The sequence below is a fragment of the Erythrolamprus reginae genome, chromosome 5, assembly GCF_031021105.1.
Source record: "Erythrolamprus reginae isolate rEryReg1 chromosome 5, rEryReg1.hap1, whole genome shotgun sequence".
NCBI classification, from domain to species: domain Eukaryota; kingdom Metazoa; phylum Chordata; class Lepidosauria; order Squamata; family Dipsadidae; genus Erythrolamprus; species Erythrolamprus reginae.
In genome coordinates this window covers 76,629,034-76,652,652 of record NC_091954.1, presented here as the reverse complement: position 1 = coordinate 76,652,652, position 23,619 = coordinate 76,629,034, and the positions used below count along the sequence as shown (strand labels likewise).

The 23,619-nt window shown below is 37.3% G+C and overlaps 1 protein-coding gene across 3 annotated transcripts in view; it reads right to left on the bottom strand.

Annotated features, from left to right (window-relative positions):
* Positions 1 to 23,619, bottom strand: part of HDLBP (high density lipoprotein binding protein) — a 74,182-nt gene that overhangs the window by 8,663 nt on the left and 41,900 nt on the right. For all 3 annotated transcript variants that reach the window (XM_070753224.1, XM_070753225.1, XM_070753226.1), the window contains exons 6-23: positions 20,913 to 21,119; positions 19,125 to 19,340; positions 17,935 to 18,141; positions 17,194 to 17,301; positions 16,325 to 16,429; positions 15,822 to 15,900; positions 15,280 to 15,419; positions 14,891 to 14,995; positions 13,702 to 13,815; positions 12,494 to 12,580; positions 12,186 to 12,317; positions 10,245 to 10,463; positions 7,020 to 7,241; positions 6,688 to 6,906; positions 6,014 to 6,152; positions 4,063 to 4,217; positions 2,409 to 2,513; positions 1,279 to 1,413 (exon numbers count right to left, since the gene is read on the bottom strand). In XM_070753224.1, coding sequence (XP_070609325.1) covers positions 1,279 to 1,413; positions 2,409 to 2,513; positions 4,063 to 4,217; positions 6,014 to 6,152; positions 6,688 to 6,906; positions 7,020 to 7,241; positions 10,245 to 10,463; positions 12,186 to 12,317; positions 12,494 to 12,580; positions 13,702 to 13,815; positions 14,891 to 14,995; positions 15,280 to 15,419; positions 15,822 to 15,900; positions 16,325 to 16,429; positions 17,194 to 17,301; positions 17,935 to 18,141; positions 19,125 to 19,340; positions 20,913 to 21,119 — 2,694 coding nt within the window. The remainder of the gene's footprint in view (positions 1 to 1,278; positions 1,414 to 2,408; positions 2,514 to 4,062; positions 4,218 to 6,013; positions 6,153 to 6,687; positions 6,907 to 7,019; positions 7,242 to 10,244; positions 10,464 to 12,185; positions 12,318 to 12,493; positions 12,581 to 13,701; positions 13,816 to 14,890; positions 14,996 to 15,279; positions 15,420 to 15,821; positions 15,901 to 16,324; positions 16,430 to 17,193; positions 17,302 to 17,934; positions 18,142 to 19,124; positions 19,341 to 20,912; positions 21,120 to 23,619) is intronic.

Sequence of the window (23,619 nt, the reverse complement as noted above, 5' to 3'; positions counted from 1 at the left end):
TTTTAGGTAAAAAGTCATGTTGATCCTTATGAATACATTCTTGGAAAAAAATATTTTCATTCTATCAGCTTGAATCGTGAAAAACCTGCAGACATGCAAGTCATGCAGTCAATAATGATATTGGTCTATAGTTTTTTTGTTAAATCTTGTCCCTCTTTGAGTATTAGTGCTACATTGGTCTCTGCATCTTCCCTCCCTGTAAGGTAAGTTCATCATATTTTGTAAAGGTTGTAAACATTCATTGTCAAAACATTTATAAGAATCTGATAGGAACCTGTTCTAGATATCTTTCCTAGTTTAATCTCTTATATAGCTTCAGAAACTTCCCTTATTGTTATAGGTCCATTCACAATCTCTCTCTGTAATCCTTGGTAAATTCTTTAGATATTCATCTATTTTCTCCAGAGAGATATCAGTTTCTTTATACAAGTTGGGATAATATTGATGAAAAATTTGTATAGTCATGTTGCCAATTAATACAGTATCCTCTTGTAATTTCAATATCTCATTCTTTTCCATTTATTTTTGTAATTCATATGCCAACTTTTCTGGTTTGTTTACAAAGTCTTTTTTTTTTAGCTTTAAATAGTTCATTTTAATTACATTTCTCTTACATAGATTTATTCTTACATAGATCATCACTGTAAACAAAATATGTATCTTCACTGGAAATTTCTTTAGTTCATCTTTTCTCTTCATCTCATCCAAAATAGCTTTTTTCCCCTCGACTCTTCTTTTCAAGTTTATATCGTGTACATTAACATGTAATAAAAGTTTTACTTGCATTCCAAATTTTCTTAAACCTGATCTAAATTACTTTAAAAAAAATATTTTAATTTATTTTTACAATCTTCTACTATTGCTTCTTTCTATAGCAATATTTCATTTAGTATCCATCTAAAAGAACTAGATTGACCTTAAATAAACCAAAATCACATAATTTTGATCCCAAAAAAGAGTTTAACCTTTAGAACCCACAGAAACTTTAGTAGTCAAATTATTTGATGTTGAAATCCAAATAATATCTATTCTTGAGCAGGAGCTATGCTTTTCAGAAAAGAATCTAGTTTATCTCTTAGCTAACCATTTGCTAGGCAGTATCTCTTCCCCTACATCTCCCAAGGTCTTTCCTACATATCATTACATAAGGTTTCTGCTAAGATTTTTCTATATAGAAACATCCTTAATTAAAGCATTTTACTAATATTTAAAGCTTTAAACAAGGCAAGTAACTGAAGGACATTGATAAAAGCACTATAATTATTGTCCAATACATACCCGATCTTCTTGCTCAGCTTGCAGTTCCTTCACTCTCTCTAAAAGTCTGGCTTTGGCACGATCAAGATTAGCAGCAAGCCCACTTATAGAGATGATATCAGATTGAAGATCAGGAGCAGGAACTTGGATGTTTACCTAACAAATGCAGATAAGAAATTGATATCTTATCACATGAGCATTATTACAGACGTCCTGAACCTTCAAAAATGTCATTATTCCATTGAGTTGGATCTGCCAAGTAAATACAATACTATTAAAAATTAGCCCTTAACCAGAAACATACTATTTCGGTTATGCTATTTCAGATATGAGGTCATAATGACTCCTTATATGATTTTCTTAATCTATGAAAATAATAGGTGGGATATGTTGTTAAATTTACTTTGGATAGTTACCTTTTTCATTTATTGATCAAATTAACACATTTTACAAATTGAGAAACAAATATAATAATAAATAATTAGTTAGTTAGTTAGTCAGTCAGTCACTGGAAAATTGTTGCGGTCACTATGACCACATGTCTGTGGTTAATGGTTAAACATCCCATGACCCTCTGGGTCATTGTTTCAGAGATATTTCCTTACCAGATTCCTCAATGCCTTCAACAATGGGAGAGATAGTCAGAGCTGTACCTCCTTCCAAAGTTGAACTATATAGTACAATCAAACATCAAAGGCTGACCAAAGAAAATGTTTTCTGACATTTCATATTATATCATAAAATGTTTTATGATCATGTTTATCATAACCAAGAAGACATATAACAAAGACCTTACAAGTAGTCCTAGACTTATGTCCGTTTATTTAATAACTGTTCAAAGCTACAACAGTTGGAAAAAAGGGGCTTTCAACTGGGCTTTGCATTTATGACTGTCACAGAATCCCTGCAGTCACATGATCAAAATTCAGGCAACTGGCATGTATTTATGAAGCTCGCAGCATGCAGGAATCATATGATCACCACTGACCACCTTTCCAAGGGCTTGATAAAAATGCTGGAAACCAGATTCATCTAATGACTGCAGCCAAAAAGGTTGTAAAATTGGCTGTGGCTCACTTAACAACTCCACTGCTTAGTGACTTAGTTCCAGTCCCAATTGTGGTCATAAGTCAAGGATTACCTGTACTCACCTCAAATTCATCCATCATTTTTCGAATTCCAACACCCTTCTGACCAATGATAAAACGATGAAGGTCAAAGGGAACTTCTACTTCAATTGTAACTGGGACCAAAGCCTGAAAATGAACATTAAAATGATATCAAGTAAGTAAATTATGACAAAAAGCACATGAATTAAACCAGTAATTAAAAGGCTAAAAAGGAAGGTTATTGATCGATTGATCGATTGATTGATCATATATGCTGCCCTTCTCTGAGGACTCAGGGCGGCTTACAACATTATATGATATAATCACCAGCTGGCTTATATCTAGGGATTTCAAACCTTTTTAAAAAACGTTTTAAGAAATTTACAAAAGTACATGCAGCGTCTGTTACAAACGGCATAATCGTCTTTCTGAAATCTAATTAATTAAATATATGGACAACCATGGGAGAGACTTGCAGAACCAGGGAGAGCAGTTAAACAAGGGATCAGATTACAGCCCTTATGCAGCTACAAAAGAACAAAGTCTAACCCCTCTTGAATGTGATGACCATTATCTAACTCTAACCAGGCGCTAACTATTGATACAGTAGATTCCGGTGCATAGCAATAAATCAGTTAATTTGTGCCTTTATGCGTGGACCTGTTTTTTTGTGTTTGATAACAAAAGATTCTAAACAAAAGATTCTAATAACATTAATAACATTCTACCCAGTTTCTGGTAAAGATGAATAAGATGACACTAATTGTTCAACTCCACTGGAACCAGACAACTAATAAATTTAAAAGACAAATAAAATGAAATGAATAATGCTTCCTATAAAAGGTAAAGTTTCCCTGTCCAGTTTTGTCCAATTCTAGAACACAGTGCTCATCCCTATTTCTTGATTGAGTGAGCCAGCTTGTCTTATACTCAGCCAAAAAAATATACTTAGGAAATATAGAGACAAGAAGAAAATAATCCTAACCTGTTTTTTAGGTAAGCTTTCGCCCAATTTTATAAAGGTAAGACTTTTAAAACAATTACTTCTTCTACTTCAATTTATATAGAGATTCCTTCCCTGGAAAGAGTTTGCTTTAATCAGAAGCTGGAAACTGCTATCTTACTTCTTTGCTAATTTTGATAAGCATGCTGTTCTTTTGTCCCCTTTGGAATTTCTTTGTTTTAAAACTGTTTAAAGCTTTGCTCCCTAGTTGAGAGAAAGTTGGGGAGTATCTTTGTACCTACATGACAGAGAATCTCTCCCCCATGAAACCACTGATTCTATGTCTGGCAAGCAGCCAGCGCATATCTGAGATTCTGGCCTGACCTTCACAACAGAAAAGTTTGCCAAATCACGGCTGTGTAATTCAAACCATAAAACATCAAATAAATACTGAAAGGATCATTGGTAACTGGGCTATCAAATGCTTTTATTCCATAATTTAAGTCACAACTGATTAAAAGTCATTTTACTACACTTTCCATTTAATTGACTATTGTGCTTCTGTAAGTGGTTAACGCACACTACGTACTTGTCAATAAAACAGTGTCTCCAGAAGACAGGGCATCTTGCACAATAGCCCCTTGAGATTTAATATGAAGATCACTTTGTAGTGTTTATAAACAAAACTGGTTATACGCCTGTGTTGAGATATGGGAGGCCTCTAAAATAATACAGATATCCAATCTCACTTACCTGGAGGGCCTCTTTTGCTGCCTCGCATTTCTCTCGACGACCAGAGATTATGATAGTATCACATTTCTTTGGGGAGCCAGGATCTATTTCTTTGTACTCTTTCCCATCATTATTCTCTTTGTCATTCTCATGCGCTACCACATCTGCAACAGAAGCTGTGTTTATAGGAATAAAAATAATAACTTCAGTTACTATATATCGATTGCATTTAAAATATTGATTAGAATCTCCCTTCTTCCAATTTAAATTGATTTAGTATTCTGCTCTTGTTATTCCATACTGTCTTATAATTCAAGCTATTATCTTGAGATCCCATTGAGATGGTTTACATATTCCTAGATATGCTGGGAAATAAATGGAAAGTCATCACCAACTCTAGAGAAATTGGATTTTATTTCATCAGCTCTAATTAACAACCTACATTCTTAAAGGGATGTGAAAACAAATTAATCCGCTTTTTTCTTTTTTCTTTTAGGAGAGTCTGGACAGCAGTCTTCACAGTGACATGAGACAAGTACTGTGATGACATGCAAACTTATCTTGCTGGAGGAGAAAGTGGATGACCTGGATGCATGTCTGGCAACTCTGAGACTAATCAAGGAAGATAAGAAATTTCTAGACAAAACAGAACGACGTTTGCAAAACAAGTACAGGAAGAAGAGGCTGCTACAAAGAAAAGACAATATCAATAAGAGAAAGCCTAGCAGCTTCTAACCTTGAGGACCAAGATAAGAGGCATTAGCTTGCCTGAACAGTCTTCTCTGTGCACTGCGGGAAAAGTCCAAGTACGGATGAACTTCAGTTGGTTGCCAAGGGACTGAGTTGTTTTTATATTGAAGCATGCCCTTTCTGCTCCACTGGCTCTTGATGTGTCAATTTCAAAACAAGGTGGAGTGACCAACAAATAGAGGACGTGCAAGAAGAGCCATAGCGATCCTGGACCGCAGAAGCCAAGGTGGGTTTGGACTCTTTCCACAGTGCACAGAATAAGACCATTCAGGTAAGCCAACGCCTCTTTTCCTATTTTTTTCCTCTTTTCCTGTTTTCCTCTTTTCTTTTACATATTTAAAATGTTTAGGAAAGAACATGACAATTAACTTCCCAACCTTTATTACAACTTGAAGTATTACTATTTCCTGACCCAAACTTTTTTTTAAGCAGTGCATTGGGTTTGTCTTTGCTTTCTATCCATGCTGTGCAGTCCCACAAAAGAATATAAATATACTAGGGCCTGTGTTCATAATCATCTTCATACATTTTATTTTCTGTTTCTTGCATTATCTATCCAGTGACCTGCCTCTTAAATTCTACTGCCAAACTCCTATTAATTCAACTTGTTCATCTATTCAGCAAGCACCCTCTTCTTTAATACAAGAATAAGCAGTTCAAAGTCTGTCAAGCTTTCAGTATGAAAAACTCCCTAATTTTATTCACAACCTATGCATACATAATAAAGTTAATTCCTGGCATGTAACGGAACAATATCAATAGATATTTAATGAATTTTTTCTTTTATGTACACTGAGAGCATATGCACTAAGACAAATTCCTTGTGTGTCCACACTTGGCCAATAAAGAATTTGATCTATCTATTCTAATAGATCGCAATGTCTACCAGAAGGCCAGAATTTTATGAGGCAAGGAAGCACTGAAGGTTTGCAATATTATTCATACTTAGAATAACCAGTTATTCCAGTTCTTTACACAGCAATACTGTTTTTAGGCCACCCCTTGATAACACATGGAATAATACATACTGATAAAATCTAACGGTAATAGTTTTGCTGAAAACGTCCATGAATAGTCAATACCCATCTATCTATCATCTATCAGTTATCCATCTATCCATCCTTCCATCTTTTTAAAAAGTTACTTTTATTGGATTATGGAATAATAGTGGTCAGTGTTCCAAAGGCATTCCTTCTAAGGGCAAACTTGTGAGTTACTGTACCTGTACTTTCCTCTCGGTCTGGAAATTTGATCTGAACACCATAGTCACGAGTAATCTGTTGGATCCTAGAACCTTTAGGGCCCATAATAGAACGATGGTATTTCTGAAGAATAGTGCATTCTATTGTCACCTGGGCTTCCTATGAAAGAAGAAAGTCTTACAATATGATTTACAGATTAGTTTATGCTTTCGAAAATGTAATTCCAAAGGAAAAATCTCAAAAATGCAAAATAAACCAATGACATAAACCAAGGTAGACCTATTAAATCGGCTTGGTATTCTGTGTTTTGGTATTAATAAATTCTCTCTTCCTTTTACAAGTTTAATGAAGCAAAGAAAACACTCATTCACAAAGATGTACTTTTTGTAAAACTATCATGTTATTTCCAACATTTAAGAAACTCACATGCAGAAAGACAACATGAATTAGCAGAATCACTAAATGGGCTGGAATTATTAAGACATAGGATGACTCCAAGGGTAAAATAAATGTGGTCTGAAAAAGAGTTCTTCCCCAATCACATGTATATACCTTACACATGTAAGATTACTTAGGCACAAAGAAAATGAACCCAGCTTTTTTTCTTCTGTGCAATAACATAAACTAAGGGCATAAAAAATAAGAACCATACATTGTCTTTATTTTCTTTGATCTATTAAAGATGAATACTTACCAAATCATCAATTATTTCCAGGATACGTTTCTTTGCTGCTTCCACACAATCCTTTGCTCCTTTAAGAGTAACTTTGTCACTTTGTGTACCGGGGCGTGGGAAACTGACCATCACACCCCCATACTCCTCTGCAATGATCCTCAGTACCTGCCCTTTCCGAATGACAAAGTAGCGATGATGCTTTGGATCCACAATCATGGAATCTTCAACTACATTATCCTATAGACACATAAGACATATAGTTGTTGTATGTAACAATAGTGTTTTTAAACGTATGTGAATGTGAAAATGCAATTACTATATAAATGAGAAAATTAAGATTGTCTCCTTACCAGGTTCTTAATGAGCACCTCCAGTTCTTTCTGGGCTTCCTTGACAGCTTCTTCTGTTCCCATGATAGTAATCAGTTCCTGATCTTTGTCCTCTGAAGTAGGAAAGATAATCCGAGCACCAGTATTATCCCGCACTTTGCGAATATTGCCACCACCTTTGCCAATCAGGAACTTATGATATTCTGGTTTGGCCCGCAAGTCCACAGTATAACTCTTGGTTTGCTACATGGAAGATTAGATTAGATTAGATTTATTGGATTTATATGCCGCCCCTCTCCGCAAACTCGGGGCGGCTCACAACAATAATAAAAAACAGTACATAATAACAAATCTAATGCCCACCAATCTAATTACAATTTAAAATTCATAAATTCATAAAAGAGTCCCAATATATATAAAAAAACAGGCACACAGTCAATCAATCAAATGGCAAAACAACATGGGCAAGGGGGAGATGTTTTAGTTCCCCCATGCCTGACGGCAGAGGTGGGTCTTAAGGAGTTTACGAAAGGCAGGGAGGGTGGGAGCAATCCTAATCTCAGGGGGGAGCTGTTTCCAGAGGGTCGGGGGCCCCACAGAGAAGGCTCTTCCCCTGGGTCCCGCCAGACGGCATTGTTTAGTCGACGGGACCCTAAGAAGGCTGACGCTGTGGGACCTAACCGGTCGCTGGGATTCGTGCGGCAGGAGGCGGTCCCGAAGACAAAAATGGAAGCTATTTGTCCAAATCCCTTTGTTTTTTCATCAAAAAAGGAAGGAAGGAAGGAAGGAAGGAAGGAAGGAAGGAAGGAAAAGAAATGAACAAGCCTACAAGTTTGTGAAGCCTAGCAACCGGTTTGAATAAGAGTAAAAAATCTTGTTTTAAAATATTCAAGGGAAACATCTACAAGAATAGATCTATATGCTAGAAGAGCCAAACTGAATTACGTGCAAACTATGTGTATAAATCTTGCAAAAATTAAATTATGTTTCCATTGTTTCATTTTCCTTGAGTGAATTTCTTTGGACTTTCAAAAACATTCATCCACTCAGACCAAGGCTACTTCAGAAGTTTGTATGCATTATCAGTTTTCAAAGAATCACAGAATTATCATGGAATACAAAAAGTTGCCAGTGAACTTTGTAATTCAGTACTGTCTACAAAGAGACAGGCAACAAGACTCTAGATTTTTTCTCTGCCTATCAGGAAATTAGCTATAAAACTCAGAAGCTTTCCCTGTGAAGCATAATACAGTGATCCCTCTATTATCGCGAGGGTTCCGTTCCAAGACCCCTCGCGATAATCGATTTTTTGCGATGTAGGGTTGCGGAAGTAAAAACACCATCTACGCATGCGCACCCTTTTTTTCTATGGCCGCGCATGCGTAGATGGTGGAGTTTGCGTTCCCCGCCGCCCACGCAAAGGGGAAACCCTGATTCGGCTCCTCGCTGCTGCTGCGCTACCGAGCAGATCAGCTGCTGGGCGGCCGAAGGAACCTTCCCTGGGTCTTCCCCCTCTTGCTCGCGGGCGGGCGAGCGGCGGGCATCAGTGAGGAGCCAGGGTTTCCCCTTTGCGTGGGCGGCCGGGAAGACCCAGGTTGGGGGCTCGGGGGGGTGCTGGGAAGCCCCCCAGGCCAGCTGCGACCTTTTAAAACAGCCGCGCCGCTTCCCAGCTGAGTCCTGAAGCCAAATGCGGAAGTTCGCCTTTGGCGTTTGGCTTCAGGACTCAGCTGGGAAGCGGCGCGGCTGTTTTAAAAGGTCGCAGCCGGCCTGGGGGGCTTCCCAGCACCCCCCCGAACCCGGGTTGGGGGTTCGGGGGGGTGCTGGGAAGCCCCCCAGGCCGGCTGCGACCTTTTAAAACAGCCGCGCCACTTCCCAGCTGACTCCCGAAGCCAAACCCGGAAGTGGTTTTTTTTTAATTAATATTTTTTTAAAAATCGCGATATAGCGTTTCGCGAAGCTCGAGATCGCGAAACTCGAGGGATCACTGTATACTGAGTTTCAGCTTTTCTTAATAAGCTGGTAAGAAAAACATTAAACTGGACTTGGATTGGGAAAACCTGTTCAGCTGTGAACCTCAGTTTATTTATGACCTTGGGTAAAGTTCTTTTTTTCAACCCAATGTACTCAATTTATTATACAATGAAATTTTTTTATGATAACCACCTTGGGCGATACAGAGACAGATATAGACAAATGAAATTGAAATTAAAGGAGAATAGTAAGAATGCCAAATAAATATGGTTTGAGTTCCTGAAAAGAAATGGCTTTTTGGCATTTTTAAAATTTCACATCATGACTGGTTATTATCTTGAGGAAACAAAATAGCAGGATTAAATAGTTTCAGGAAATATTACAATGGTCACATTTCAAATGTTATTAAGACTTCAAGTTTTTAATAGAAATATGACATAAAATGACGCCCTGTAGAATTATAGCATCACAATAAAGAGACAATCGTAGGGAAGAATGGGGACAAGCAAAAATACAGATATCTGAAATCTAGTAGGCAACAATTTTCAGATTATTTACAGCTTTGATCTATTATTAAAAAGACTATGTCTGCTTTTGATACATAGTTTATTTTAAGCAATTAAGACTTATGTAGCAGCCAATCAGATTAAAAAGCGAGGCAGGCTTTAAAACAAATAAATCAAGCCACATTCTTTAAAGAAAGATAGAAAATATATACAGTGATACCTCATCTTACAAACACCTCGTCATACAAACTTTTCGAGATACAAACCCGGGGTTTAAGATTTTTTTGCCTCTTCTTACAAACTATTTTCACCTTACAAACCCACCGCCGCCGCTGGGATGCCCCGCCTCCGGACTTCCGTTGCCAGCGAAGCACCCATTTTTGCGCTGCTGGGATTCCACTGAGGCTCCCCTCCATGGGAAACCCCACCTCCGGACTTCCGTGTTTTTGTGATGCTGCAGGGGAATCCCAGCAGTGCAAAAACGGGTGCTTCGCTAGCAACAGAATTCCGGAGGTGGGGTTTCCCAGCGAGGGGAGCCTCAGTGAAATCGCAGCATCGCAAAAACACAGAGGTCCAGAGGTGGGGTTTCGAGGCAAAAGGGGTGAATTTTGGGCTTGCACGCATTAATCGCTTTTCCATTGATTCCTATGGGAAACATTGTTTCGTCTTACAAACTTTTCACCTTAAGAACCTCGTCCCGGAACCAATTAAGTTCGTATGATGAGGTACCACTGTATGTGCATCTATTTTTTCAAATTCATATTATCACCTTTTCTTCTGCCAACTGTAGGAGTTGTTTCTTTGCCTTGTCAACATCCTGAGCAGGACCCCTGATAGTTACTGTATCACTACCTGAGCCTTCAGTGGGGAAGTGAATATGGACCCCACCACATTCTTCCATGATGGAGCGGATAAAACGACCTTTGGCACCAATGAGTGAGTTGTGTAGTTTGGAAGGGATGGAGACTTCCACCTCTGTGATATTAGCCTAGAAAGAGAATTATTTTTAAAAATCTCCCTCATACATAAAAATATTTGGAAAGTATAAAGAGTACCTTCCCTCTGAGAATGAATTTAAGAAGTTTCTAATTCATTTTTACTTAGAACTGATCGTGATTGAGATATAAGCCAAATTGTAACTAACATTCCCAAACTGTATTAGGCAGCATTACTATCTTGTGCCAATTCTACTAAATTCTACTTTTCACAACAAAACTAACTAACTAACTAATGGAAAGATAAAACATACTGAATTTTTAAATTCATGTTAAATCTAGTTTAGTGTTCAGTTCACTGTATAATGAGCAATATATAGTTCTTGATTATTGATCATTCAATTCAGGGGCAATTCAAAATTACAATAGTGCTTTACAAGAACTGGTTGTTGAGGTTTTGGTGGTCCCAGCATCTCCGTGATCGCACAATCACACTTAAAACAATTGTTACATGATTGCAATCTACAGGGGTTGCCTTCATTAAGCCATATGGTTATCTGATGTTGCGCTGTACAACTGCAATTCTGGTCCCAACTGCCATCATCTCAAGGACTACCTGTACAAAATAGTCTGTGTTGATCTTTTTCCAACTGCCTATAAAATATGTAGAAATAAACCCCATAGGACTGCTAAAGGAGAGTATTTGTAGCTCAGGACTGAAATGAGATTCCTTGGTGTTCTCTGAGCTTAGTCGTTCTCTTGCAGAGATTTCATTACCCAAACTATGTAACATCATCAGCAGTAGTAGGGAGTGAGTTTGCTCTCAAAACTGCCAGACGTTTTGATGAAAACTCTTTAATTTCACAATATATGGATAGAGTTAACCATAGTTCCAACTGGTAAACTGTGAACATCTAAAAGAGTCCAAAAATGCTAGATAATTCCCGAAAGCCTGGTACTCTGACAAATTGGCTATTAAGAGTCACATAGACATAAACAACATCTACATACTGTGCAAAAGAGACAATCAATAAGTCAAAAAGAGAACAAAAAGGTCAAAACACCTCCCCACCAGCAATTAACAACAGATTAGCACCAGACCAACAATCAAGAAGTAAACAATACCCAATCAATCAACTGCCAAACAAGCTGTCAGTACACAGCCCAACCAAAAAAACCCCACCAAGACCACTCCAACCAATATGACATGGCAAGCCACTAGAATATAAATTGAGAGCAAACCCCTACTTCCTACTAGCACTAATGATTTTACGTAGTCATACTGAAACATCTACAAGAAAACAACCAAGCTCAGAGAGTACCAAGGATCTGCAGAACAGAGAGAAAAATGGTAACTGAAATTCAGTGCTTCAAAAACATTTTACAAATATGTTTGCTCTCTCACACAACCCATATGTGTTGTGGAGCTTGTGGAGCCTCCTTGAAAAAGAGCGCCTTGTACAAGCCTGGAGGGATCCAAAGGGACAGAAAGCAGAGCACTGAGTGCCTTGGGAGTGGGGGAAGTCTTGGGAGGCTCAGAGTAGGTGGCCCTGGGCCTGCATTAGGCTCCAAAGGTCTCCCTCACCTCAAGGCACCCCATGATTCACTTAATGACCACCATGTTTGTTTAACAACTGTACTGGGAAAAGCAAGAATGGCAGGTCATTAGGTGAGATGTTTCAATTGTAACATACAACCATGAAGGGGAAAATTCCATCACAGTCATAAGTCAACAACTACCTATAACTATACCCCTTAACCCTCGTTTCTCCTACCAATTCTTTCTGGATGGAGAGAATCCGATGGCGAGCAGCTTCACAATTGGCTCGTTTTCCTGTGATGACAATTGTTTCCGAATTACTGTTCTCTGCTGGTAGATCTATCTTAGTGTTGCATTCTTCACGGATCTACAGTGAATGTTTTAAAGAGGAGAGGACAAGCATAGTTTATTTTCTAAACTCTAAACTAAATGATATACTTCTTGTTGTAAAAGTCATACACCAATCCTATCAGTAGGAGATAATATCAATAATCTGGAGCAATGAAAAGTCTATAATTTCAAAGAAAATTCAGGTAACCTTACCTTTTTAATATTTGCACCTCCTTTGCCAATGATGTTCTTGTGGAATTGTTTGAAGATGGGAACAGAAATAGAATAGCTATTTTCAACCTTTTAAGAAAGAAAGGTTAGGATCAATAAATCATGGACAAACAAATACCACTCCATTTATATTTTATGTAATTATCACAATTCTCATAAATTATCCTTCAACAAAATTAATCAAATTCTAAAATAAATAGTAGAAATCAATGGCAAAGAATGGAGAAAGAATATTAAGAACATGAGACAAATTCAACAAGATTATTTTTGTATATTTACTGCACAAACTAAAGTTTAACAAAATGTTTCAATATGTTGGAAATGTAAAATGGGTGAAGTGATACAAAACCCACGAGAATTTGTCCCACTATTTCCCCTTAATGTCCATAGGTTTGTTGGTATGATGTTTCAAAAAATCAATATGATTAAAATGTTAATGTACTTTTAAATCCTTTTAGAAAACCTTGGAAAAGCATCAGTATATAGTTCTATCAAACATGGGAGGGGCAAACTATACTTTTTAAGGTTGGAAATATAGTGTGATCCCATATATTAAAAAAAAAAATATTTCATTAATGAGCTGCCTCCCTTCTGATGTAATACTAAATATTGATCAATAATACTTTGTGTCAAAAAATAATTACATGCTCAAAAATTAGAATGAGCAATTTATTATATAATGTTTGGGGAGCTGCTTCTTCTTTCTTTATTTTTTCTTTTTGTGAAGGTATGAAAGATAAATCATATATAATGTGACTGAAGAGAAGAAAAAAATTATTTCTCCTTTCACATCCAAACTCACTAAAATGCACTAATAGCAGAATAAAGATAGTTAAAGAAATCACTTATTGATGTCTTCATATTTAAAGCATACCCTAGTTACCATATAAAATGTTGTGTAGCAAATTGGCATAGATGATTGGAACTGGGCATACTCATGTAGGATAAAACAAGCAATAGCTATTAGCCCTTAGACCGAAATGTAAACTCTACGTTAGGTACAATAGAAACGATAATCTTCTATATATCAGTGGTTGATCAGCCTTGTTCTCAAACATATCAATAAATCTAAGCCATAAATGTTATAAAAGATAGCAAAGTATCTCTAATTCTTTTAAAAATATTGATTTCTTAAGGTTAGCCACGGCTCTGATGCAGTTACAGAGGGGACAAAAGTAAAAATCACTTACCAAATCTGCCACCATTTTCTGCATGTACTTTGTGCATTTTTCCACCTCATTCTTGGGTCCTCTAAGTTGGACAATATCACTCTTATGTGATGGATCTGGAAAGTTGATAATAACCTGCAAGAAAGCTCAATTTTAATGTTTCAGTTGTATAGACAACTGCATTTATTTATTCATTTGTGACATTTCAGAGACTATTTCAGAATTGTGGAATCCATAAGTCAACCTGCTTTTCTGTGGTTCTTGTAGCTCTGTGCTGTTTATAGCTATAAATGACATCATTCAGATCTGATAGATTCAGACTGGATGTAAAAGAAACAATTTTTTTTTTTAAAAAACTGTAAAAAATCAATTCAGCCTATAGGCCAAATAACAGACTAAATGACAGGTATGATGGTTTCTGCCACTATTAATGAACCTTATAGAATCAAGTTACGAGTAACAAAACAAGCATTTACATACATATTTGTATATGCATGTGCGTATACATTTTTATTTTTTAAAAATGTGTATAATGCAGTGATGGGTTCTAAATTCCATTACTGCTGCTTCGTGTGTGTGAATGTGCAAACTGTGTGTGAATGTGCAGAATGTGATCAGCTGTGAGGCGGAGCTCCGGAACTGAGGCACCGACGGCGAGGGGGCTGCGACTCCGAGAGCGCTTTCTCCGAGCGCTTCGGGAACACCTGCCCTGCCTCTACTGCAGCCCCCTTGCTGGAAGTCTGGGACGAAAGCGCTCCCAGTGAAGGGGCTGCGAGAGGGGCGGGGCGGGCATTCCCGAAGCCCGCAGAGAAAGCCCTCTCTCACAGCCCCCTAGCTGGCAGCGCTTTCGTCCCGCAGCCGCCACCGCCGCGAGAGAAATCGCGCCCCATGGCAGGAGGCGGCAGAGGAGAAGAGGCGGATCGGGCGGGGGGCAGGGCGGAGAAGCCAGGGCCGCGTTTGGCCGGAGGCACCGTGGGGAGGCAGGGGCGGCCGCGGCTCCATTTCCTCCTACTGCCGCACCTCCCCGCCCCCGCCCCTCCTGCGGGCTGGCAGGGGGATGGGGAGCGCGCGCCCATGGAAAAGGGCACACGCGGGGTATTTTGGGGGGGCGCGCACGCGCGCAGCTTTCAGGGAACAGTGATGTATGGGTATATTTTTAAAAACAAAATCAATAATTATATATAAATATACATGTGTATAATTTTTGTACCTCTGGAAATTTATCCCGGGTGTCCCGAATTCTTTCACCTTTCTGTCCAATGATGGTTCTATGAAATTTCTGATCAATGATCAAGTCTTTTGTGCGTTCATTTTCCTAGAGAGTGGTGACAGAAAGAAAACTGAGTAATACTACTAGAAGAAAATACATATCATCGACTATTCACAAAGTAGGGTTTATTTGACCTATCAATTAACCAAAGCACAGTAAACCCTTGGCTGAACAGAACCCTATTTTGCAAACTTTTAATATAAGTAGCCAGCCCATGACCTACTGGGTCCTTGTTTCAGAGATATTTCCTTGCCAGATTCCTCAAAGCCTTCAACAAAAATCAACTAACAAAAATCCTCAATGTTCATGAACTTTCTCTTCCTTCTCACCATACGTGATGCAAGATCCAACAGCTCTCTCTTGGCCTCTTGAACTCCCTGAGGGTCTCCTTCTATTCTGATGAGATTGCTTTTCTCGTTGTCTGGAGGGATCCGCACAGATACTTTATACTGATCCTTAATTCTGTTGACTGCAAATTAAGCAAAAGTTAAAAGTACCACTTTGTATTGCAAAAATGCTACACCCAAGATTTCTGGGTTTTAGAACAAGGGATGTTTTTAAGGGTTACTATTGTTCTAAGGCAATATCTATTCATAGAGAATAAGACAGAAGAGCAGAATTTGAAATTTAATAAATATGGAGGTTTTTAAAGACTATTGAAAAAGTACTGTTTAACAGAAGAAAATAACAGAGATGCAAGAGGGAAGAAAGATGTTTCTAAAATATCTTTTTCCAAAGCGTTTATGCTCTATATCAAATTATTATAATTACAAATGATTGCTTTATAAAGGACCCCCGTTACAGTTGCCGAATATATAATTAATTATATAGGACAGTTCACTTCTAGAGACCTAAATAACATTTAACTCACTATTGGCTCCGCTCTTTCCAATGAGGTGTCTATGGAACTTGTGATCTATGTTGATTTCTGCATAATCCATCCGATTAATCTGCAAAATCAGAATTTAATCAAAACTAAGTCTCTATTCCAAAAGAAATATGGCAGTTATATCAACCTATATAGTTAAGTAATCATAATTAAATCCATATGTTCAGCTAAATTAATTCAAGCATGAGTACATACTACAGTATATCTTTTGAGCTACTTTGCTTATTCAGAACTTGTTCTCATACAGCCCTTTTAACCCTCCTTTCACCCATGCACTAAAAAGATTGTTACTTTTTGTCTCTAGGGCTGCAATCATAAGCACATATACCACTAGCTGAAAATCCCACTGAACAAAGTGATTTTACTTTGCTACAATATCCAAAATAACATTTTTATCCTAAGAGGAGTAACTGTTTTCACGTTTTACCGATAACTTTTACTATTTTCCACTTGATAAATCTAGATGTTGTGGCTTCTCAACTCACCAGATCTTTGACCATGATCTCAATCTGGTCTTGAGCCACGTTCACATCTTCTGTGGGTCCTTCCAGAGTGATTTTATCTTCCCCTTCAGTGAATTCTATATGAACCTTTAAAAAATAGATGCGATTCAGCATCAGAATGAATAAGAAATCAGTTAATAGTAAATAAATTAACATGTGCTTTTTGTTTCTCCTAATGTGCAACCAGAAACATCTAAAAGCTTCTACTGTCATTTTAAAGATGGCGACTCAAATAGCCTTTCAATCAAAATAGTATGTAGACACCAATTGAAAAATGAAATTTAAGCAACTACCAAAAGTTAAAGCACAAAGATCCCATTTACATACTTATGCTTTCAAAGAAGAAATGAGAAACCATCTGGAATAGAACTTTCCTAGTCCTGTCACCCTCTCTGGGGAATGCTCTCCCAAATTACAATGTCCCTATTGGCTAAAAAGTTCACACTTTTCAATGAAAGCGGCTTGTTTTAACTGCCATTTTATTAACTTCAATTTGGTCTTGATGAAGTGCTCTGATTTTTAGAATGCTTAAGTGTTTCTATCTTTATTAAAACTATACAACTTATTTTCTCATTTACTGTCTTGTCAACTTTTATTCTCTACTGTTCACATCAGACAACTTAAAGTTGTGTTTCGCACCTACCCACAATTTTTTCCAAATGTTTGGAAAAACTTTGCAGTTCAACTTATTTTTCGCTATTCTCTTGGGAGTGAACACTTTGTCAAGTATTTTCTCAATACATCTGTTATCAGCTGTACAAAGTAGATGTACGTACACTTCTTAAACTACTACTTCCAGAGATTACTCAAATTCGATGATAAAGTAAGAATCCACATTTATGAACTCATACCTTTGGCATTTGTTGTGTGATTTTGGCCAAGTTTTGCCCCTTCTTGCCAATGATGAAACGATGAAGCCAAGAGGGGGCCGAGACAGAGGAGACTGTGAAACTGTTCGCCTATAAAAGACATTGGCTTTATGAAGAAATTTATCATTCCATTACATATTTATACCAACTGATACTGATATCGACAATTTATTTCCCAATCCAATGCTCTTGATTTCTGAAATTCACTCCAAACATGATGCTCTAGCCTTCATATGTCACAATAATAAAATTATCATACAACTGGCCAGTATTAGGCTTCAGGCTTTATTGACTACGGTCTAGATTAGAGAAAACGTTTATTATTATTATTTATTATTTATTAGATTTGTATGCCACCCCTCTCCGTAGACTCGGGGCGGCTCACAACAATAACAAAGACAATGCAAGAACAAATCTAATAATTTAAAAAACACTAAAAAACCCATTATTAAAAGCAGGTTTCCTGACAGTTTGCTGGCAATTGTGGCTGATATCTTCACAGGCAAAGTAGACTGCTACGTAAACCACAGGCAACTGATCACACAATTGATTTTGATGACTATCCCATATTTTGTATAGGGCTCGGGGAAATCTTATTTCTGAACAGATTATTTGTATTCTGAAAATTTATAGGTTAGAAATTATTTTTTTTAATAAAAGTCTAGTCAAATGTCAATCAATTGTCCATAAAAGAAAGGTCTTGCTGAATGGCACTCTCAATACCTTGGCATAAACTTCAGTCAATGCCTGTCCAAGCTTTTCAGGTTCACCACGCAGTATCACAGTCTCTGAGCTGCTATCAGTGGGGGGGATTTCAACCGAGACTCCAGTTTTTTCCAAGATCTCCTGCAGGGAGTTCCCTTTGGGGCCGATGACATACTTGTGCTGGGACTTCTTCACCTCCACAGCAATGGTGGTAGTCTTCTTTTTCTGAGGGGAAATATCAGTCAGGAAATGACAAGTTACTTGAAAAGGCTTTGAAGTAAGAGTACTACAGATTAAAGAGCAGAGAAATAAATTTGCCCAAATTGGCTCCAAAAAGGGCAGGTATCATAGGGGTTTGAGTTCTTTTACCCTTTGTGCATGCACAGAAAGGTTAAAAGAACCCAAACGGCGTTGTCCAAGCATAGCCTCGTGCTCCCTTCACAACCGGGACGATTGACATGCACAAGCGAACAGGGAGCATTTTACCCCTGAGGTACAGGGGCAGGTTCCATGCACAGAAGCAAAAAAATACCGAAATTTCGTGCATGCAAGCGTCTCCTCACAAGATTTTGCTTCCACACATGTGCAGGAAGCAAAAAAGGGGCAAAAATTCAAAAAAAGAGAGACGGCACCGCCTGACGGACCTGCAAAGACACCAGAGTGGTTGTGCGCAAATTGTGCAATCTGTGGACTGCTACTGGAACAGCACACCCTCGCGCACTGTTATGAACCCACCCCTGCTTAGGTACCCTTCAAACCTTTGTTTTATATATGATTTACAAGTGAAAAGCTGTAGTTTATCACAGGAAGTCATGGTTTATTTGATGGTGGAACTGCATTGTGTTTGCTAGAACTGCAGGTTTGTGATCAGTCATGTCAGAACAGGCAGACCAAAAAGTTTGGACTCTTTTTACTTTAGAAAGCTTATTTTTTGGTGGTTGCATTGGCCATTTTGAATTGGAAGTCAAACCCCAAGCTATAGTTCATCACATCCCCCTCCGTTACTTATTTCTGCAATTGTGATGCAAGAGCTAGTCTCCTTTACACCACTATCATGATCTCTGCACTGTTATTTCTTGTGTATGAGTGTACCAACTATTGTATTGGAAGAAAGGAATAGTCCCATGTTCTCACTCGTAATACGAGTGTTTGAAGTTAATTAAAATGAAAGATACAGCTTTATACAGACCCGCATGAAAAGACGTTACCTTCTCCTCGTAGATCTTTTTAACACGAGCCACTGCTTGGGCCAGCTGCTCCTTCTCTCCAGTGAAGACTATCTCAGTTCTGTTGACGCTGGGTGGTGGGATATTTATACGTGTCCCAGTCTCCTGCATGATTTCACTCACTAGCTTGTTGAAAGGACCAGCAATAAAAGGATGGTATACTTTCTCCAACTCAAGCCTCTCTACTGCACGTTTATCCTGGAAAATAAAATCACATTTTTATACACATATACAACACAATCTACAGTATCACAAGAAAAGAATATGAGGCTTCTGCATGTGGCTCCTACTTCTGTAGATCCTTATTCTGAAACTTCATTTCACTATATCAGAAAGTATCTGTTCTAGGAATGACTGGCGGTGGGGTGGTGATGAACAACCTTGATAAACTTGTCAGAAGTGCTAGAGAGAAATAATCTTTAAGAAAGAGGAATCAAGAAGAAGAAATAGAATTGAGGTGATGATGCAATAAAGTCTTATTATTTCATACAATTTAATATGTGATCAAGTTTAACAATCCATATAAACCAAATATTTGGTGATTATGTAGCAACTTAGATTGATATAATGTTAAGGTGCTGTCCTAGAAACAAGAAGTCTATGAGTTCTTCTCCCACCAGAGGCATAAAAGCCAGCTAGGTGACTCTCTCTCAGCCCAGCCCACCTCACAGGATTGTTGTGGGAAAAATAGGAGAAAGAAGGGGTGTTTATTTATGTTCACTGCCTTCAGTTACCTATACAGTAATAAAGGCCAGATAAAAATCTAATAAAGTAAATAGTCCTTGATTTACTTAGCAATGCCTTCAAGACCTCCCTGGATGTACCGGTACTTAAGATCTTGTTCCAAAGCTTCCACAGCTGGTTACCCCTATAGTCACATATTTACATGCAGGGTGCTTGTTATCTGGCCGACATTTATGTCTGTTTGCTACATCCCACCATCGAGTAACTGTGGTTTACAATAGGTTTTCTGAAAACCAGAATTTATTTCTGGCTTTTGGCTAAACTGGCCCGTAGTGAACCATTGGTATGCTTTATCACCACAATGGCTATTTTATCACCATGGCAGTTTATTATTATTATTATTATTATTATTATTATTATTATTATTATTTATTATTTATTAGATTTGTATGCTGCCCCTATCCGAAGATTTAAGTTGCTTAACAACTGCCACAAAAATGTTCTTAAATCAGGCCAGCCTTATGGGTTACCCATTTGTGATTGTGATGGGCAGATTCCGTTATGGTCTTAAATCAAGATGATGTATGCACCTGTATGATTCTTCATTAACAACATGAAAACACTGCATGCATAAAAAATAACTACCATTAGAAAAATCTGAGGCAATGGACTACAATAAGAAACTGCAGAAGTCATCAATATATGAAGAGGGCGATTTTCAGAATGGCTTTTTACGTTGTTTTCCTTTCTAAGAGAAATACTATATTACAGCTTATTATATACTTTGTATGTAAATAATTTAAATATTTAATCACCAGTAGGCATATCAGAAATAATTTTGATGAATTTTAACATAATTTGATTTTAGATAGTTAAAGAATTATAAATTGTCACGAACTTTAAAACAGCAATACTCTTGTGATCCACAGCATCTTCCTAAAACAGTACTTGCCAAACAAGGAACTGCTTAATGTAAGTCTGGGTGAACTCCAGCTTCGCCTAAGAATGCTCCCTTATAAAAAGGATTATTTGAGCTAGTATTTTCAGAATCACTTAAACAATTACAGAACTACAAATACAGTTTACCTGCTCAGCAGAAATCAACAGGATCTCGTGTCGAGCTTTCTCAATTCCTTCCTTGGTGCCAGTGATCTTGATCTGGTTACTGGGGTCATCCGGGCGGGGGATCTGAATCTTTGTGGCAGTTTTGAGCTCAAGGTCCTGTAGCTTCTCTCCATTTTTTCCGATGACAAAGCGATGATGTTCTTTGGGAATGGCAACTGTTGCTGAAGCCTATAAAAAAGAGCATGCACTAAATGCACACTTTTAATTCATCAATACAGATGCATTTCACCAACCAATTCAGTATAGAAATTTTCTTTTAGCTGTGGTAAGATAGGAGGGAATTTCTCTTTCAATATTATAGCTTAGTAATCGGAAAAAAAGTATTTGTCAAATTTTACCCTGATGAACAAACACATGGGATATAGTGTTTACTCATATATTGCCTAGAAGCAAAACTGAGACACTTCAAATAACTGGGAGGGAAACTGCATGTTGCATTATTTCCTACTTTAGAATAAATAAAAATCCTGCCCTGTCCTCTGATATGCTGTATATATCTAGTCATTGTCTTACTCAATTGCATTAATAACTCTATTTCTAGCACAACATTGATGTCTGCTTGCTTGTCTACCTGTTGCCTATCTATCATCCATCTAGCCATCCATCCATCTGTCTGTCTCTGTCCGTCCGTCCATCTACTGTCTGTCTGTCTACTCAAAGTGATAAATTCCAATGTAAAATTTATTGCTTATTATTATGAACAAGATAAATGAAAGTAAGACCTGTGGGTGAATAGCACTTATTTGGTCACTTCACTAGCTAACCAATAGTTCCAGGTATAATCAAAGTGCTGGTTATTAGCTATTACCTATAATGTCTTTTATGCCTCGGGTCCGTTACTATTGAGACTCTTCTCTAAGCTGAATTTGCTCATCCAATACAGCTAATACTTGACTTACAACATTTTTAATGACCATTCAAAGTTACAATGTCACTGAAAAAAGTGACTTATGACCGTCTTTCACACTTATGACAATTGCGGCATCCCCAGTCACGATTAAAAGTCAGACATTTGACAACTAACTCATACGTATGATGGTTGATGTATCCTGAGATGATGTGATCATCTTTTGTGAGCTTCTGACAAGCACGTCAATGGGGAGACAGATTCATTTAACAATCATGTTACTGATTTAAGAATTGCAGTGATTCACACAACTGAGGCAAGAAAGATCATAAAACGTTTTGCTTAGCAACAGAAATTTTGGGCTCAATAGTGGTTATAAGCTGAGGATTATCTGTATATTTCTCTTAGGAAAACATATTGCAGAGCCCAATCTGTCATGAGGCTGGGAGCCTGGACTTAACTTGCTTTTGTAATTTTTCTGTCTTGTTCTTATTTATTAATTGATATGGTCATTCATTTCAAACATGTCTATGTGTGACCTATACAAAGTAAAAATAACAAACACAATAAGACAAACAAACAGAAGAACTCAGCTAAAACTACCAATCTCATCAGTGCAAAATGAAACATGGGCTCACACAATCTGGACCTATTTTTTGTAAAATACCTAGTTTTATGATATAGATAAATAAACAGACAGGCTTACATTCAAAAACACAGATTAAAGCAAAAACCTCTTTCTTTCTTGTACTCTTTTAAGATGACCTACTAATACTGCTCAGGCTGAAAGAATACAAGTAAGATTTTTCACTTATCAGAAAAAATTATGGAATTAACCAAAATACTGCAAGATCCTGATAATATAGCTAAGAACAAACCACACACATTGCTTTATAAGGCCACAAGTACATTCATGCCAAAGATATTTAATATATTTGCATATGGAATTTTCATTTAACAAAAAAACTTATTTTCAGGGCAACTTTCTTAACTCATCATCTCCTTCAGGTACATATACTGTATTCGTACAATATTATCAATATATAATCAATAATCAGTAAAATTAACATTAAAATCAGAATTAAAATTTAAAAGTTTAAAATTATAAAAATAATATAAAATTTCAAAAGGTGAAAATTCCAAGGTGTGTGTGTGTGTAACATATTTTTGCTGATAATGAAAAGGATGGCAGATATATATTTTATATTATAAAATATATTATATATTTTCCGTCAAATAGATCTATACTAGTCTCCCTTCCTTTTCTATTATCAGGAAAAATATGTGTGTGCGCGTGCGCGTATTATTATTATTATTACTATTATTACTACTACTATTATTAATTATTATTATTATTTATTACATTTGTATGCTGCCCTTCTCCGAAGACTTGGAGTATGTATATGTGTGTGTACATATATGTATATGGTGTGTGTGTGTGTGTGTGTGTGTGTGTATTAATATATAAAAACTGAAACTACGCAGAATATCCTTCAAAACTCATCACATGCTGTGATGACTGACTCCCGGTAAGGTATATGGCCAGAAATAAAGCTGTAGAATGAAGAAATATTTGAACTTTATTTTGTGGAAAATCTGGCATTCTTTAAGCCTTTCTTTTGGGCTCTTAAGATGCAGTACATATCATACCAATGAAAGAGAATATTTGTAGCTCAAGATTGAACTGTGGAATTCTTGATGCTCTCTGAGTTTGGCTGTTTTCTTGCAGACATTTCATATCATGACTGCAAATGTCTGCAAGAAAATAAACAACCCCAGAAAGCACCAAGAACTCTACAGCAGTGGTCCCCAACCTTTTGG